This window comes from Mesoplodon mirus, assembly GCF_964341445.2.
Source record: "Mesoplodon mirus genome assembly, chromosome: 10".
In the NCBI taxonomy this organism is placed as follows: Eukaryota; Metazoa; Chordata; class Mammalia; order Artiodactyla; family Ziphiidae; genus Mesoplodon; species Mesoplodon mirus.
The window spans coordinates 89,553,447-89,572,762 of NC_138986.1; the positions used below are offsets into that span (position 1 = coordinate 89,553,447).

The 19,316-nt window shown below is 35.3% G+C and overlaps 1 protein-coding gene across 47 annotated transcripts in view; it reads left to right on the forward strand.

Annotated features, from left to right (window-relative positions):
* The window catches only part of LOC309811099 (regulating synaptic membrane exocytosis protein 1-like), a gene marked incomplete at both ends in the record, with an annotated part of 218,126 nt that overhangs the window by 94,723 nt on the left and 104,087 nt on the right, over positions 1-19,316 (forward strand). For 36 of the 47 annotated variants that reach the window (XM_082633680.1, XM_082633678.1, XM_082633635.1 and 33 more), the window contains one exon: positions 6,717-6,829. In XM_082633680.1, the coding sequence (XP_082489806.1) occupies positions 6,717-6,829 (113 nt within the window). Of the gene's footprint in view, positions 1-5,475; positions 5,659-6,716; positions 6,830-10,762; positions 10,793-19,316 lie in introns of all 47 variants that reach the window. The other 11 variants (XM_082633645.1, XM_082633655.1, XM_082633676.1 and 8 more) reach the window with 3 other exon arrangements.

Here is a 19,316-nt window from a genome sequence, read left to right on the forward strand (position 1 = left end):
AAAAACGAGATCAAAGAAGGAAGCAGCATCTGTGAACCATTTTCTTGTCTGTTTTGTCCTAAAAATAAATAACCATCAAAATCCCGTACCCATAGTGTTTTGAGTACTGGAAAATGCTCCACGGTATTAGTCAACCTAGCATGAATTGCTTATGACTTAGCAACTCACCGCTTACACTGGGAGGATGGACTCCAGATCTCCACTAGGTTTGAAATTCCTTTCGAATTCGTTCCATCACGACTTCTAAGTGAATGAACTAAATAAAAAATAATAGAAATTTGAAAACACTACGAGCCAGAGACGAAAAATTTAAAGAACTCTCCATAAACTGCAACAAAATGAAAGGATAGAGTAGAATTGAGATTTGCTTAACATTACAACATAAGAATCAATGCAAGTTTGCCAATTAATTGAAACTTGTTACATTATTACGTAACTGTTGGACTAACTTTCTTAGCTAAATGCTGAGTTTAATGAAGGCTAACGCTTGCTTATTATGTTTGAAAGTAGGCATAAAATATACCTCATAAATGATCTCGTATAGGCGGAAATTTTAGTTGTTTCTTCATTTCTTCTCTTTCTACATCATAACTTTTTTGTCAGAGTCTAAAAAATAATGAACATTAGCAAATAAAATTTAGGATGCAAAGCCATGAAAAGAAAACGATTTTATTAACATTAATTTTGCTGTATACTTCTCCTCTACTACTGCATATTCTTTAGCAAAGTACCGATTTCACCAAAAGTTCTACACTTTCTGCAACACAGAACTGAAAAGGAAATAAATCGATATAACCTAAAATCAGACTTACTAGAAAATAATTACTTGATGACGGCAAATATGAGGATGATTTGAATATAAACGGCAAGATTTACTTGGATCACCACTTTGGGCGTAATTCTAGGTCGGCTACGGACTTTTTGGTTTCTATTTAAACCGATGATTTTTTATAATAACTAGAGAAGTTTAGGAATTGTGAGCATGACAGGTCTATAGGGAATGTTTTTCTCTATTGTACGAGTTTCATGGGTTTTATAAATGGAAAACTAACACAATAAACAGAAATCCAAAAATCCGCTATTCGTAAAAAATTTGTTTTCCAGTTTGTGCTGAGTCCATTTCTGTGCTATAGCCAGATAAGAAGTAATGAAACAATACTGATTATGTCACTGTATATATATTCTTTACTGTCAACGCAGCTAATAGCAGTCTCTTTACCAGCATGTAAATGATTTTAAATCTTCAGCCATCATTCACAGCCCCCCGAGTCATAGGCACACACAATTCCAATTATTTTGACAAGATTGAAATTTTTCCTCAAAGTTTCATATTCTTTATATTCCATTCATTTAACAATTCTTTCATTCATTTAACAATTACTAGTTGAGTGACTGCTGTGTGAAGTTTTACAGTTTCAGTGAACAAGTATTTTGACAATAAGATACTGTTTTACAGAATGTTAGATGATTCTAGAGTCCACTGCCCATGCTTATCTGAGCATCTGCCATGCAACACTGAACACGTCTGTAAGCACAAGTCTTCCCTCCAGTAGGAGCAGCAGGGATTCAGCCAACTTCTCATGCCAAATGTTTGCTTAAGGACCCTATTCGTATTCCTCTTACCATTACTTACTTTGCTGTAGGTTTGATATAGAAAACTCAAACCTTTTAGGTATGCGGATTTGTTTGATTATAATTAAAGCTCTTTGTTGATCTTTATTAGAGTGTAAATCACATGCCTGGCTTTTGAGTGAATTGTTGAATAGCTAGTTATAAAAGAAGAATTGGCCTAGGTTTACATTAGCTCTCACTTCTTTAGAAGATACCTTGAGTTGACATGTAGCTACAGATGAATTGAGACCAGAGTATGAATGCTAGGATGCTGATTCTTGGCCTTCAGGAGTTGACTTCTTCCCCAGAGGAGCCCCAGCACACAGACACACCTTGGCCTCTGGCAGAATTTGCTGTGATGATCATACTTTTTGAAGGTCCTTTTTTTGGCCTCAAAATTTTTGACCTTTAGAGAAACAGACTTGTAAGAAAATATTTTGAAAGATAGGGTAACCAGTTCTAGATAGAAGAGAGGCAGAACCTACTTCTGACTTCGGTGCCTCACCATTGAAATAGAGCTTCAGACCCTCTGAAGAAGCTCCTTAGTAAATAAAAGTGTAACTTTTCACCCTGATGTGAGTTGAGCTTTGTAGATTGCTAGCACCACTGCACATCCTGTTCTGGGGACTTTTCTTCTTGTGGAACTTGCTCTCTGCATCCTAACTGGGGGATGTGGGGTAACAACTGGTATTTAGAATTGCTTACGTATACATTTTATGTTGTGCTGGCACTCCGGAAAAAAGTCCATGTAAGCCTGAAATGGCGATGATGGGAGGAACAATGGTGACCTTAAATACCACATGCATGTCTATCCTTTAACAAGTAATTAAAAAAAAAAAACAGAAGTCTATTTTTAAGCCGCAATAGAAGCAATTCACTGCACGTCTGCTTGCAGCAACAGAAATGTCTAACAACCTAAGGTTTTGGTGGGAAATGTGTTTTACTTAAGTTCAAGTCACAGCACCCAAGACTTTAGGTGAAGAGAGGAGGCATAGGTTGAACTCAGTGGTAAATATTTAGCAATGGGTTTGGAGATGGTGAACTGGAGTTATAGTCAGGTTGGAATTCATACTTTGCTCTAGAACTCTCATTATTTTTGTTTCAAAAATATATTATGTATAGACATATAAAGCAGAGTAGATATTCAATTAAATACCATTTTCCTCATATTTTTTCCTATAAACTCTCAAAAAACGATTCTATTAAACCTTGTCAAGCAATTTGATACCTGCACATATACTTATATTTTGTTTTACAAGATTAGCAATACATCCAGGGATGTGAAATTACCATGTTTCATCTCATGATATAGAAACCAATCCTGTCTCCAAGGCAGAAAAGGGAGCAGTGTTGGAGCTTCATAGACCTGCGTGGGTCCCGCCTTTATCGTGTTAGCTCTTTGCCTGTTTGCAAGTCACTCTGTGACCCCCAGTTTTTCCACCTATAAAATAGGAACCATAGCACTTCTTAGAGCTGCTGTGAGAATGCAAAACAAAAAAAGGACACGTGTGTAGGTATGTGGTATGCATGCATACACACACACGTCTATACACGCGCATACACACTAGTGGCTGACGTGTGTAGACGGCGCCACGTGGATGCCCAGTGAGAAGAGCTGTTACCGTCATTCTCCTTCTCTCTCACTCACTCCCCGCTTCGCTCCCTAACATGCTGGTTTTTGATCTCTTTCCCTCCGACACCCTTACATCCTTAGCACATGCCATTGTATCGAAAAGCCTGGATTCTCTCATGTTTCGCTCCTGAACCTCAGCATTCCTTGATTAACCCTCCTTTCCTCTTGTCTGAAACAAACTCTACTTGTTTCCACCTTCTCTTTCTCCAAAGCCTTGCTCGTCTCTCTCCAGCCTCTGCATTTTCACTTTCCTCCGTTTCCCCTCCTGTGATCCAGCCTGCTGCCACCCTCCTCGGTTTTCCTCAGACAGAGTGGTTTCTTTGTCTCCCCTTGGGTCCACGCTTTCATATTGGTCATCATTTGGCTGGTGGCAGGAACTGTTTTGTTATTGAAGGACTTTTAGTTTGTGTCAAAGGAGAAACAGCCCTGGGGCAAAATGATTAACCCCCAACAGGACGCACTGTTCTTGGGCCCTGCAAGCTCATGGCTTGGGAAGATCTGTGTAACATTCATCTAGAAAGCCACTTATTTGCCTTTGAAATTGCTTTTTATATTTGTGCCATTTAGTTTGGGGCCACATAAGGCTCCCCGAAATTATTCATATTTCAAGTTGCAATTAAGAGGTCCTTTTAGTGCTTACGAATTGCATTAAGAAATGAAGCAAGATTTTAGTGAAATTGCAAGATCCATGAATGCTCTCAGGACTAGGGTAAAAACTGTACTATCCACCTTTCAAAGCAAGTATTTTCAAGTGTATTTTGTACAAGGAGTGCTGAAGTTTATTCTCATGATAATGGCTTTTAAAGAGTAATAGATAGAAACTCATTATTTATCGGTGGAAAGGACTTGATCACACCTTGGTCCTTCCCACATAAATTAATTCTGTAGAGTTGAGTTCATGTGAGAAGGCAATCCAGATGGAATGAACAGTTTTAATATGTGTTGTCAGTCCTTTCTTCTATTAATTTTGAAATCGAAGTGACCGTCCAGGTTTTGGGATCTGCCTTAGGGGCTGATAAAGCATTAATCCAGAGCTCAAGAAGATAAAATGCACATTAAAGACCTAAGCTGTACCTTTTTATGCTCTAAAATATGACATTTTCCCACTTTATTGTTTAGAAATAGAGGAGATATCTTGAATCAAAATAATTATACCTGTGAAAATCATTCTACTTGAGAAAAATTGTCAATCTGTGTACAAGTTGAATAAATCACTCAATAATTAATGTACTTCCTGTGATCAATATGGATTCTTGACTCTCACACACTTTAAATTACTTAATCGAATTTTATAGCATTGTTTTCAAAAGGATAAAGTGTTATTTCTTGGCTTCTGTCACTATGAAAAGTAATACAGATTAGGTATTTTAAATGTGCATTTTATTTAAAATACTTACTGAAAATGACGAAAACAGCAAAAACATGTGTCTGCTCTAAACAAGCATATATATATATGTACATACATACATATATATAGTCACATATAAAAATCAGTTTTTAATTCTTGGTCCTTAATTTGGAAATTGGCTTCATAATAATTTTGAACACTGTATTAAGATAGCTGTCAATGTATGGACAACTATCTTTTCAGCTACTTTTATATATCAGAGGACATATTTTTATCCATATATCAGCCATCTGCATTTAGTCAGTTCAAAAATGAAGCATTCCCCATCTTACTTCATCATTTTAATTTGTTGGTCTACTTAAATCAACCTTAGAAGACAGCTTCCCTTTGCTACCTATTTGGTATGGACTTCCCTGTTGCAGAGATAAATTATGAACATTGTAAAAGGACATACAGAACCCACCAGTGCATTGCTTCTTCTGGAAGGCAAGTGCTTGACGTGTCCCTGAGTTCACTGTTCTGATTGTGTTCACTCATTCAAATCCAGGTCTCTCTACTGAGCTCTTGTTCTCTGTGCTGCTGTGTTCTAGGCGCCAGAGATACAGCTCAGTAAGAAACAAGAGACAGAAGTCTTTGCCCCTGTGGGACTTGAGAGGCTTGTTACACTGGAGGACAGGCCCGCTCAGAACCACCAGGCGTGCACATTCGCGATAACGCATCAGTTTGATGTGAGGTCCATTTCAGTAACTGTGTGATGGGTTTGCTCCTGGGTTTTAAAATCACTGTCTTGTAAGAGTAACCAGGTTTTCCTTGGACAGATGTGCTGGTATCAAAGTGGATGTGACCTGCTGACTGAAGATCTTTTCTGACCCTAATGTTTTAGGGTTCTCCCACCATGTCTTTCTAGAAGGGGATACGCAGCCCCGAGAGCGACTGATCAGCTAGTCCTTAGGGGAAAACATCCCGCTCGCTCCCGCTCGAGTGAGCACCCTAGTGTCAGAACACTGTGTTCTATGCACCACCTTGCCCCCGGAGGGTCGGCGCCACCTTCTCCGCTCCTGACAAGGTCGCTGTTCCGTGTCTGCCTCTGGGTCTTGGTGTGGTGTTGTACCTTCCTGAGCTCTTGACACTGTCACTCATTATGACACCATAGTTCTTAATCCTTTCTTTGTGACACTTAACCTCTCCACACCCTCCCTTACCTGCATCTACCTTCACTGTGCTGGTGGCATTCTCTTCTATACTTCCTGCCAACTAGCCATCATCGAAAATTAAATTTGCCTGTGTTATGTCCTTCCATCTGTTTGTGACATATTCATATATATATATTTTTTTTTTTTAATTATGTGAAATTCTATATAAGAAATTACCTGGAATTAAATGTGTACTTGCTTTAAAAAGTGTAAGAGGAATTAGAAAAAAAAAAATGAAAACTTTCATCTTTGTTCAGTAAAAGCTGAGAGTGTTTTAAAGTTCTTCAGTTTAAAAAAAAGTTTGAATACCAGCAGATGGAGGTCAGCTTACTTCTGTACAATAGTGATGTATCTTCACACTTCTTAAATTTGTATTTGTAATTTTGATCTTTTCACCAGGATAGTTCATAGCATGTGCCCAAGGTTATTTTTATAAATATCTTTTCAGATTTTTCCTATTTAAGCATAAAGTGCAAGGGAATGGTAATTTATAAAAGTCTGCAGCCAGAACTATTCTTATCACTTATATGGATTTAATTGTAGCAATATAGGCAACAGCCTTTCTTAAATCGTTTACCCATGTTGTTAAGATTCATAGGCTGTGAGTAGATATACTAGGTCCAGCACTACCAAAAATGGATAACTTAACAGAAAGTCACAACTTCATAGAAAGTTAATGAAAAGTACGTTCCCTTCTGCCCAGTTCAGGAATTCATTCTGCAGAACTCTACGTGGCAGACGTTTCCCTGTCTCTTGTAGCCCCTTTTGGTAATATTCCTTTTACACACATCATAAAGAGTACTTGATTTTGCTTCCAAAGGCCCAGGTAGGGTTTTACGCCTGTTTTAAGAGGAACAGTAGGAAGGAAGAGATCCTTGTCAGGCCCTTTGGCATTTCATCGTTTCGTGTGCCCTGCTTCTTCTCCCCACAGAGTGCACCGGCAGGCCAGCCCGACGCAGTCCCCGCCCGCAGACACAGCCTTTGGCAGCCCTCGGGGCAGGCAGCTTCCACAAGTGCCAGGGAGGAGCGGCAGTGCAGAACAAGGTATCCATAGAGAGAGCGCTGACAAAATCTCGGATTTGAGAACAACCTCTTTTTATACTCCTTCTATTGAAAGAATAGTATTTTGATGATACGTAGTGTGATGAATCCTAAGAAGTCAAGTGTCTTAGAGTTTTATTCCCGGCACCAAGTTATAACAGTTCGTGGCCTATATGCTGTTTTTGCTGAGTGAGTGAATGCATGAATTTTAGATGGTCAATGAAAAGAATAGATTGAGCCCTAGAGATACCTTTTCCAAAGGTGCAAAGGGAGAAAATAAAACTTTAAAAACCTCAGTACAATGTGGTATTTTATATGTTAAAGGAAGACATTTTTAACCTTGTTTTAAAAATATTTTTAAATGAGGCAATCGTATTGAATACTTTGCAGTGTTTTTTTTTTTTACTTTACCTGCAGTATCCTGTATTTTTTATAGAACTTTGATGGTGAAAAACTGACTTAGAACAAACATTTGAGTGTTTTTTAACAGTTAACATCACTTAAATTTCCCTTATTTTAAGCATGTACACATTGTGTTTTATCTTCCTAGAAAGAGAGATGTTGGGGGGGGGGGCAGGTTTTAGTGGAAATGAAATTCACTAAGCTACCTAAGAGGCCTAAGAGGATTTAAATACCAGGTTAAAAGAGTCACTGTTTTCTTCATGTGACCAAGGTGCTATCCCATTTCTCAGTAAGTGAAATGATTTGTTATTGGTAAATGTTATCACATAAGTATTACCAGAGATTTGTTAAGCAGTTTACTGAAATACTGTTTAATTTGGGGTTGTAATATGAACGCAGTGGACTTCTATTTAAAACATGCATTGAAACTCTTCGTCCCTATGAAACAACTGAAAGGTTAACATTTTGCATACTTTTCTCAACAGTGTTTGTTGTTTCTGATGTAAAACTTGTTTATTTCCTTCTGTACTGAGGGTGCTGGGTATGTGTTTTACTCACTCAAAGAGCTTTACTGAATGTATCACCGAAGTGTTAGTGGTCTAAGAAGATAAATACATTGTTTCAAAAACTGATCAGGCAGAGTTTGTACACAGAGTACCTGGTTATAGAAAAATTAGTGTAGATTTGATAAGTATCAGCATATTGACACAAAAATGCTGCTACAATAAATTCTGGATTTGTATTATTTTTTAAAAATCATATATCCTGTTGCTATATCATACTTTAGTATTCAGGGTCATTATAAGGGCATTCATTTAGTTAATCAAGAAAATATGAGGCTGACTTTCTTTTCTGAAATAACAATTAATCCTTTGGAATTCTCAGTTCATGTGTTTAACAAACTTTCTCTTATCTGGGAACATTTTGAGAAGATCATTCATAATTAATGTTATTAAGACTGTAATTAGCAGTAGCCTAGATGAAATTGTTTTCAAATTTATTTTTTAAAACGTGGTGTTTATTTAAATTATCCATTCATGAACTCCTGTTGCACAACTAAAAGAACTACAGGTTCTAGTGTTCAGCTACAAACTCAGTGTTACTGACCATAGTGTGCTAAAGATTGATATCCAAAAAGTCATTTGTTTCTAAAATTCTTTGCATTTCCTCCAGTTGCTAAAACACTTCTGGTTCAAAAGTATATAACGGTATTGCATATAACGCTCATATAGTGAGATTATAGTTTTATTATTCTGTAGAAATAAGAATTGCTTTTACAAAGTCAGATGGATTGTATGCTGGACTTTGGTTTTTGTAAAAGCTCATGTTCTGTTGTTGATATCAGTCAACATTACTGTTTATGATATTCGTATTCACAGTTGTCTTTCAGAGAAATCACCAATTTGTAAAGATTGAATTGAGGTGGGAAGAAAGGAGTGACTGAGGATGAAATTGATGGAGTTATTTTGATAGTTAATATCACAAGTACATTCCTAAACACTTGCTACTTGAGGTTTCTGAAGTTTATCATCTTAAGAGTCATATAGATACAACCTTTAAAAAATATGACAACAATCATGTATTATTGTCACTATGTATTCTTCTATAATTAAAATGGATCTGGTTTACTGTATGATAATACTATGTGCTTTGGGGTGTTTGGTAAATGATGATACTGTCCTCCTTCGTCTTATTATGGATCTATTTCAAGCTGAACAGTTTACATGACATCTTTGTGTGTCCTGGAATATGTTTTTAAAAGTAAACTTCTAATTTGATTCATGGATTAGACAGAATTTAGCTGTCTAATCCATTTGAGATGGATTTCATTGATGTTCTTAAGGCTGTGGAATCATGTCATGTTTTTCTTTCCATAATATATGTTAAAATTTACTTCTGTCTGCCATGAAGACTGATGCAGAATGCAGTTTATTTGCAATCAACGAAAGTTCTAACACACTTGACTTCTTTTCAGTTTTCTTTTATGTATATTTGTGGGTTTTTTTTTTTTAACAAAGGTTAATTTTCTTTTTTAAAAAAGGTAACTGAGTTGATAAGCAGTTGTTGGTTAGGAGCAAATATTTCAAATGGTTTAGATTCCTGAATAGTGATACAACTTCCTGATGAACTTATAAAATAATTTTATTCATACACAGTTTCTGGTTACAATTATCTACCTTATTTTGTTTAGGATCCATAGATTGTTTGGATGCTTCTTGTTTTTTGTTTTTTTTTCTTGTAATTCAATTTTACTACTCTCTCCTTGTGCGATAAAACAATATATATTATTTTAAAAGCTAACATATAATTAGAAAAGATACATTTACTTAATTTTTGAAAAAAGTATTTTAAAGTTTCTTTTAAAAATTAGTAATGCTAGCCTATTTGCTACATGGAATCTGATTATGTTGAAGTATAGTTAAGGAAAAAGTAGAGGTGTGATTACAATGCAGATTTTGAGATAAAGTCGCTAAGAAGTAGCCTTAAAATTTAGGTAACTCAAATGGTATGTGATCATTGAGAACAAAGACTTTCAGGAAATTCCTCTGCATATGTTCCAATGTTGTATTACAATGTAGCCCTTAGGTAGAGTGAGACTGAAGGCAACATAATTGGTTGCATAAAAATGTATGGTTTTCTGAAACCAACCAAGTGATTTTTGTGTGTGTGTGCAACCTAGTTGTCTTTTTTAAGAAGACGTATTTAAAGATCATTCATAAACTATAAACTAACACTTGATGTGCCAGTTATGTTTTATGTATTCTGTTATTAATTCTGCTACCTAGAACTAATGGAACTCCCCTTCAAAATATCTAGATAGGCCATTATTTCTCAGTAAATGGTGCACCAACAAGGAGGCAGAGAAAGGCTTAAGAAATGTCTGAGAAATACCGTCTGCAAGGAACAATTTCACTTTGAGATATTTGAATATAATTACAGTAATTTGAGAAGGAAGAAAGGATTACTTAAATTAAAATATATTTTTTTCCAGGTGGAAAATGTTCCAGAATATTTTCCACAGTGAAGAGAAAATGCCTACTATCTAGCAAAAAATGGAATTTTTTTTATTATATGCTTTTTCAAATTATCTGAAATGCTATCATTTTTGAAATGAAAATGTTAGTTATGAATGTTAAATATGCTTTTAAGTACATTTACAATAAAAAGTCACAATGGATTAAGGTTAAAATGTCTTAGTAAAGTGAGTGCTGTAATGCTTTGCAATTCTTCAAAGGCCAGAAAAAAATAACACAAAATATACTTTTCAATTGCCAAGTATACAATATTAATTTCCCAATGTTTCTGTTTTTATTTAAAATCTTTAAATTGTTTCATTCATTCTTTCTTTGATTGATTTTAGTACCATATTTGAGATTTCCTCATGGTTTCTCATTGCAATTTACCATGTCACATTATATGTTATGTATTTTTATTATTCACACCATTGTGTTGATTCACATTTCCATGTCTAACTATAAATTTGCTGATTTCTTTCTTTTGTTTCCATCATTATGTGCATTTAATTCATTGAAGAACAAGAAAAATATAACTCATCCACAAAAGGTAAATATTAATGTAACTTTTTTTAACAACTTAATATTGTTCCTTTTCTCTCATAGTATATGAGTTATATAACTGTATTTATTGAAATAATGAGCCAAACTATTTAACAGATAGCTTTTGCCGTGCAGTGATTTGGTAGGGCATTTGGTATTAACCGTTTTGTATTGTGAGCAGTTCACATCAAAGAGGAGAAGATTAAAATTGAGTATTTTTGCTTCAAAATGTATTTATCCACACTGACAACTAGAAAATGATTCTCTTTGGAAGAGAGTAGCATATTTATAATATGTTTTTGTTTATTTGCATTCCCCTGCTCTCATAGATAAAGAGTTTAAGTCTTACATTCTGTGGTGCAAAGGAATAGAAAATCCCTGGGTTTTCCTTCTAAATAGCAGTAACCTTATGGCATATTTGGCCCGCTGCAGTCATGCACCTGGGAAGTAGCTGCCGGGATGCTACTCCTCTTGGCCTCAGAAGGGTTAGAACACCCATCAGTTCTTTCTTCCTGAGGGACACAGGAAGGAAACCGTTCAGCCTGCTGTGTCGGCACGTTGCTGACCTGCCTTGTGATCCTTTGGATCACATTTGATGTTTGATCTTTGGACTTGAGTCCCACGTAGATGCAGACCTCCTCCGACTGTCTTGGGCCACCCTATTTGGTGTTACTGTTGGCTTGATACTTAAATATTTGAATATGAGTTTTCAGCTTAATGAAATAATATTAACAATATTAAAAAGTTATATAATGCTGCATAATTTAATAAAAGTATTTACCCAATATTTATAGATTCATGATTGAATTAATTTGTTGTCCATAGTAACCCTCAAAGTTAGTCCCGAGAGGACCATCATCCTTATTTTATGAAAGGTAAAACTCAGATTGAGAGAGATTAAGAGACTTACCCATTCATACTGGTGATGTGACCTAGACTGCAAGCCCAGGTCTCTTACTTTGGACTTCCTTCCTCTGTACTTTAGTGCATCCTATTTTAATAGGCGCAAATCCCAAACATATATCCCTAACTCCGAATAGACTGAGGTGTGTGTTATGTCTCTCAGTGTCATAGATTGAAAGTGGGAGATAATATTCAATTACTTATATCAGTTTGAATTTATAAAAATATATTTATATTCTGGCACATAATACATACTCTGGCACATAACACATATTCTGGCAAAGTGTCTGACATACTAGGCAATAAATAGATATTAATAAAAATAAAATGTTATTCAGTGAGATCAAGATGCTTTGGTCCCTAGGTTTTACATAGATTTCTGGCTATCTTGCATTTTTAATTCAGGTATCAGAAACACAAATTTAGGTTAAGTAGTACAAAAATGGCCAATACATTGGTACTTAGTCAGAAGAATTTATTTAGATTTGCAAGATAAATTTTAGTTTGCTAAAAGCATTAAATTTTATGTTGGAGATGGGTCATGACCTCATTCATTTAGCCAAAAGGAAGAAAAATGTAATAATTCTTCAACTGGAGAGCTCTTCCTTCTATATTATTACTAGCCAAAAGCTATAATTTGCTAATCAAAACAAAACAAAATTCATGGGTTGTAGAACCTCAGGCGTATGAAGTGTGCCCCTTTACAGCCTCACTACACAGCGCAGCAGGTTGTTGCATTTTAACAAGGTCACTGTGTCCTGGCTGAGATGTGTCATCACTGTACCAAGTCTGCCTTGGACACAGGGTGTGGATAAGCTTCACGGAATGCACCCCAGGGCTGAAAACCACCAAAGAGGCGCATCCCCAAATGCCGCCGGGAAGGCAGAGAGCAGCCCAGGATGCTGTACCTCCCCCTTGGGACTTAAGGGAGCACAGCTTAGCATGAAAAGCTTGGGAAGCCAGGAAAAGACAGAAGCAAATTCAAAAGATTTCTTTAGAGTCAAATTTTACACTCACCTGCCCCATAGGAAAGAAAACGTTCTGTTTTGCATAGAAACCCTGCTGCTGTGAGCTGATCTTTTCTGGGGTTGCTCATATTGGAGAATTGAGTTATCTTGAGTGCTCCCTGGGTGATGGGGCCTGGCCCAGCCATGCTGAGCTAACGGCACAGGCCACCGACCCCTAGGGAGAGTTGCTTTTTGATGAATTGAAGACGAACTTGTAAGATGTTCCCAGTTCGCTGAGGATTACGAGGTTTCACAAGATGCAAGATTTTCAGTGTTAAAACCAGGACAGCTCTGGGCGAACTGGGAAAGTTGGTCACCCTTACTGCAGGGAACCACTATATAATGGTACAGCATATTTTGCAAAGCACTTCCAGAGAGGTATAAAATACCATGAACATTTTTAACAGTAGATAGAATTTATCGGGCACTTCCTCTATGTCAGTGACTTGACTGAGCGTGTCATGTATTCATCTCATATTTGTACAACAACCTGAGACGTAACTATTCATATCCTCATTTGCCAACTGAGGAAGCTGAAGCTTAGAGAGATTCAAAACCTGGCCCTGTGTCAGTCTTCATTTGAGAAGTGGTAGGAGAGGGAACTGGGCTCGAGCCTCACTCCAGAGACCTCGTTCTCAACCTCTCTGATAGGCAGCCTCTCCCACATTCGGCATTGACCGAGCACCCACTTGCATCAATACCACGTAATTACGGTAATAACCTGGGCACAGCCCTAAGGAAGGTGTGATGACTCCTGTTATAGAAAGAGGGCACAGGGGTTACGAGGTTGCTCACAGTAGCAAAGCTGCTATAGGACAGAGCTGGACAGTGACCCCACGGCCTATGTTCTGTCCACTGCCTCATGTCACTGTCACATCTTCCACTCACAGCACCGGGAGGCCCTCTTAGGGGCCCTACCTCCCCCAGTGACCTGATTTTGGGCCGCGCATCTAAATCTTCCAGTCCCTGGCTTGCTCTTCAGATGAAGCTTGCACCTTGAGAACACGAAGCCAGTGTATTTGGACAAAGATAACACAAATTTTGGGCTGAAAAGTTAACTGAGGAAATAGAAATGTTCCTAGCAGGTTATTTACCTTTTACCTCCCCCTTTTATGTTGGAAACTAATAGACCCTATCTTTTTAGGATTCACAGACTGTTTTATAGGCATATTTTAAATCATTCATTCTAAAAGTAAGCCAATTTTTCCCTCTCTGCTACATTTCTTGGACAGTTTTAAAGAGTCCATGAATGTAGTTTGGGGGCATCGAAATAGTGATATAAGAAGATCAAAACAGAACCAGAAATTAAATGACTTCAAGGTGAGAAAAAATGTTATTATCATAATACATTTCTAATTTATATGCCTTTAAGATAGTATTTCTTAAGTGCATTAAATGTTTGCCTTTTGGAGGCAATTTGGAATCATAACAAAACACATTATACTGCCTTTTCTACAAATATGAATTCCCTTAATCATAAAAAATGTGTAATTTACACACACAGAGGATGAAAGGCAGAGTTCAAGTGACTAAACGGTTCAAACAGGAATAAAGAGCAAATAGCATCTGTTGCATTTTGTTTTCCTGTTTTGCTAATAAAATATATAATAATTATTGCAACCAGGCCATTTAAGAATTATCTCTAGTCAACTGAATGTTTAAGTTTCTACTTAAAAAATGCTCAAATAAATTACCTATATCTTCTTTATGAAATGTTGACAAGAGCAGTTTGAATGTTAAGTCATGCAAAATGTAATTTTTATGGAACTATTAGCATGAAACTTAATTAGGTGTAATTCATATTAAAAAGTAAAAATCATTTTAATAAATTTCTGTTACATTATTTATTGTTTAAGTAGTTGCACACTTAGTAGTATACTATGGTTATGAAACACATTATAGGAAAATATTATAACTTGACTTTTGCCAAAGTAAGTAAACTAATTTGTATATTCTTTACAGGCAGCATTATTTTAACTGTCATTAAGTAGAAAAGGATTTCAACTTTATTCACATTTTTCTTAGATGCATATTGAGTAGGTGCATATTACCCAGGTGATTGATTTGTTGTTATTGTGTATTAAAATTTCAAGTTCCTTAACCTTCTAGGGCTTTGCTTGTCCTGAACACTTATTATGAATATTCATGAATGTTTACTCATAAATATTTAGAGCTCCATTAGTAAAAGTGTCTAATTGATCCACTTCTCTTTTTGTCACAAACCCATAACTATGGTTGTCATTCTAGCCTTCCCTTTAAACTTTAGGGATGTAGTAAAGCGACCCATGTAAAACAGTTCCAAATTCCTGGCTTTGACCCTTTTTTTTCCATTCTGCTGATTCAAAGGTGAATATTTATAATAGTAGTAAAGACTTTTAAAACTTCAAAGTATTTAACACTTAAATCAACCAATGGTCAAATTGTCAGATATGACCCCTTGAGGGAGAACATCATTGCGCCTTCCTCCCTGGGGTCTGTGGGTCATGCAGGAGAGGATGCTGAGAAAAGGCTGATGTCTAGCTATGAATAGACCCTTTGATTTTTCTCCTCTAAAGCTGTACATTTCCCCTAAATATCTTACTTTTTTTTTTGCAAACTTTAAAATTTGTAAACACTTTTTACAGAAAAGAAGGGAAGAGACATTGAATTTAGTAGTTATGCCACATTGAGCCTTTCAAGATAGATTCTGTTGCCATCAGTATAATGGGAATAATGAAAAATGATGGATAAACATATTAAAGATACAGGGGATAAACAACACGACCCCTTGGGGAGCGAGTCTGCTATTCCCCAAGAAACCTTAATTCCATGGACTATGCTGCGTACTGAGTGTGTTCTAAGCAGTGCCTCGTAAGGAGGACAGTGCTCCCTTTCAAGACGGAAATACATTTAAAAACTGTTTACTACATCTGTAACTCTATTTCTGCTTTGTAGATAAGTTCATTATACCCTTTTTTTAGATTCAACATATAAGCGTTATCATGTGACATTTGACTTTCTCTGTCTGACTACTCAGTATGACAATCTCTAGGTCCATCCATGTTGCTGCATATGGCATTATTTCAGGGAGGGATAAAGTAGGAGAGTGGGATTGACATATACAAACTACTATACGTAAGATAACTAACAAAGACCTACTGTATAGCACAGGGAACTCTACTCAATACTCTGTAATGGCCTACATAGGAAAAGAATCTTAAAAAAAAAGTGGATATACATATATGTATAACTGATTCACTTTGCTGTACACTTGAAACTAACACAACATTGTAAATACTCCAATAAAAATTCTAAAAAAAAAGAATCAAAACAAAAATAAAAGCAAGAGGTATGAGACTGAAAAAAATCATGTGCCTAAAACCAGAAAGATGTTACAATGTAGATTTAAACAGAAAAAATTTTAAGCCAATTTTTAATGCCTCTGTTCTGTTTAGAAACACCATGAGCATAAGTTATGTTTTAAAAGACATTTTGTTCAAAGACATGATATAGGAAAATAATAAATAGAACAAAACATAAAACTCTTTAAAAATAAAAATTTAAAAAGATAAAAAGCTGTTTAACTCTGTGTAACACAGATTTTCATCTGACATCCTTACCTGTCCAGTATCTGATTAATATTTTCAGTGTTACTCTGGGACTTGGCAGCTTTGACACTGAAAGTGAGATCTGGGTCTGGAAATCCTGAGCTTTGTTTTAGGTAGTTGAATGAAAATCAGCTAAAACAAGAGACAGCCTTGGGGTTTGGGCTGCAGCGAGATTTGAGTGATGATACAGACAAATTACCTATTTCCCCTATGTCAATATTCCATTTCAATTATCTATACTAAAACACAGGCTGTTTTCTTTAAAAATCCTTAAAGGCAGTGTGGTTTTTCACTAAATGTGTTACTTACTTGTTGTGTTTTATGTTTCTCATACTGGATAGATGTTATATTTTATTTTATTGTTTATGTAACTGTAGCATAATCCTTAACATTCAAGAGAATCATACAAGGGTGCAAGGGAAACAGTTTTGCACATTTCTACCCTTGCAAATCGAAATGCATTTTATTCTAGGAAAATGACCCATTTCTGGCATTTCTGTATAGTCAAAATATTTTAAACATTTAATCTTTATTTGTACATACTGTATATGTCAGGGGAAAGGAGATGGTGTGTAAGTATTCTATCAAAGTTGCTTATTATACTCATATGACTCCAAAGATAAGGATGAACATGAAAGGACTACCTTATCTTTTAACTGGGAAAAAAAAAGATAGAAAATAACAGAATATAACCAGTAAATTTTTCCCCTTAACTTCCATGATTTTGGTAAATTGGCAAATAAAAAAAAGTAAAAATGCTGGAAATTAGTTAATTGAGCAAGAGAGTAAGTCAGTGTAGTTTTCCATTTTTTGAAAATGTGAAAAAAATATCAATACCCTATTAAAATAATACAGAGTCATAGACTACAACAGCGGGAAGTTACTCTAAATTACTTTCTCTTCCCTTTACAAATGAAAACTCCGTAATGGACAGATTTCAGGACTGATCAAGGCCACGGTGATGGATGCTGATGCCACTAAGGTTGTCATCTCTGCCGAATCTTTCCCAGTCCTGATTTCCGACCATTTTACTCCATTGTTTCCAGATATATGGAAAATGTTCACACATCTTAACAATTTGTATTCCTCTAAAGTCTAGAAAGCTGTGTGTAGAGACTAGCATTGCAGTCTTGAATTTTCAAATATAAAACCATCTTTCTTTCTCTTCAGGCTGCCTATAGCTTATAATGATTACAGATTCAGTCAGCTAAATTTTTTCATCTTTTATTACTTTATAATTTTCACGTTTCCTATTATATTGTTTCTTGTATTTGAGTGCCCACTAGTACTGATTTTTGACAATAAAATGCTTCGGAGAATGGGTTTTGTCAGTGCTGTCAGTAACTGAGACATTGCCAGTGCCTCCTCCATCTGTTTCATTCTACCTGACAGCTTTCAGGTGTGTGGTCATTTATCATCGCTCTTTCTGAGACACGCAGTGGACCAAGGTTGGGGCTTGACTGTCGCCAAACTCGCATTGTATCAGTAACAGCAAGGAAGCAGAAGCGTTAAGTTTTCTATCATAAAGTGTGATAGCACTTTGTAGTTAACTAGATGAGCTTAGTTATCCTGTGCAAATGTTATCATGTCTCACCTTTGACACATGAACTATCTAACCTTGTTAGAAAATAAAATACTCAATCTTTTTACTTCAATATATTTAATAATATAGAAAATTTCATTATTCCTATTCTCTTTCACACTGTTTCACCTGGAATACTTGAAAATAAAGGCTTAACAATATATTCCATGGATTATCTTTTTTGCATATAAACACAAGCATTTGAAATTTCAACTTCATGTTAATTTCTAGGTGCATAGGGAGAAATGTGAAAGATTTAAAGACTTTGAAGAGCAGAGCATATATATTTATTGTACTTAAATACTGTAAATAATTGTATTTATATAATTGTAAATTTGTTAATAATACTTAAACCACATTTATGAAAATTTAATTTTTAACATAATTATCAAATTACACAGGACCATAATATTCACAATATTTTAAAGCAAGCCATGAATGTCTGCTAAGTCAAAGGAGTTTCCCAGAAAATCACATTTCTCTTTGGAAAAGGTGGTACTACAGAAATTTTTCAGGGGTGGGTTAAGGAAGATTTATTAATGATTCTTAAGCTTTCTTTTGTTTTTTTTAAAGTCACAGGCCTCTTTAATAATCTTATGAAAGGAATAGATCTAGAAAAGTGCACATAGACACAAACACAATATTTGCAAATGACTTCAGCTTCTTCAGTTTCACCAAAGATCATCTATAATACTAGAATTCATAGCAAAACATGGGGCATGAAAAGAGAAGTAATTATTTTAATGTCTTTATTTTTAATAATATCTAAGACTTTCCATTAGAAAACTCTAATAAATTGCTTTTTAAATTGTATTTACTTTTCTCACCTTGCATGCTGCAATCAGTTATTCTCGTTGAGTTTAGAAGACAAGAGATTATTTCATAAGTATTGTTTTAGCTTAACCTCTAAAAAAAGTTCTAGTTTTATACTTTCTTAATTGTAATGTTGAGCTGATATTTGATATATGTACATTCATTGGATAAAAATACCAGAGTTTAAAAATAACAGTGGATATAGAGTAAAGTTGATCTAAAGAAAACAGATTAAGTTCAATAAATATTTTTTAGGTAAATTAATATTTGCTTTTTAAAAAGCACAATTTATTCAACATCAAACACATCAGTCAGCTTGTAGAAAGCATAGTGAAAAATTCCAGCTTTTAAAAAAAAGCTTCTGTATAAAATTACAATCTTAATTACACCGTAGGGGCCAGGAGAAATAACTTATGTTACTATCTCTCTATGGGCAATTATAACTGAAATAACTGTACTATATGTAAGCTATATTTTCATTAAAAGACTAAGTGAAATTACATGATAATTATATTTGTCATAGAAAATGAGAGGGGTTATTTCACTCTCTAGTATGTAGCAATGTTTGAAACTAAAAAAAAAAAAAAAAAAAAAAAAAACAAACCAGAAGTCCTCGAATTTAAAATCTTTTTAAAAAGG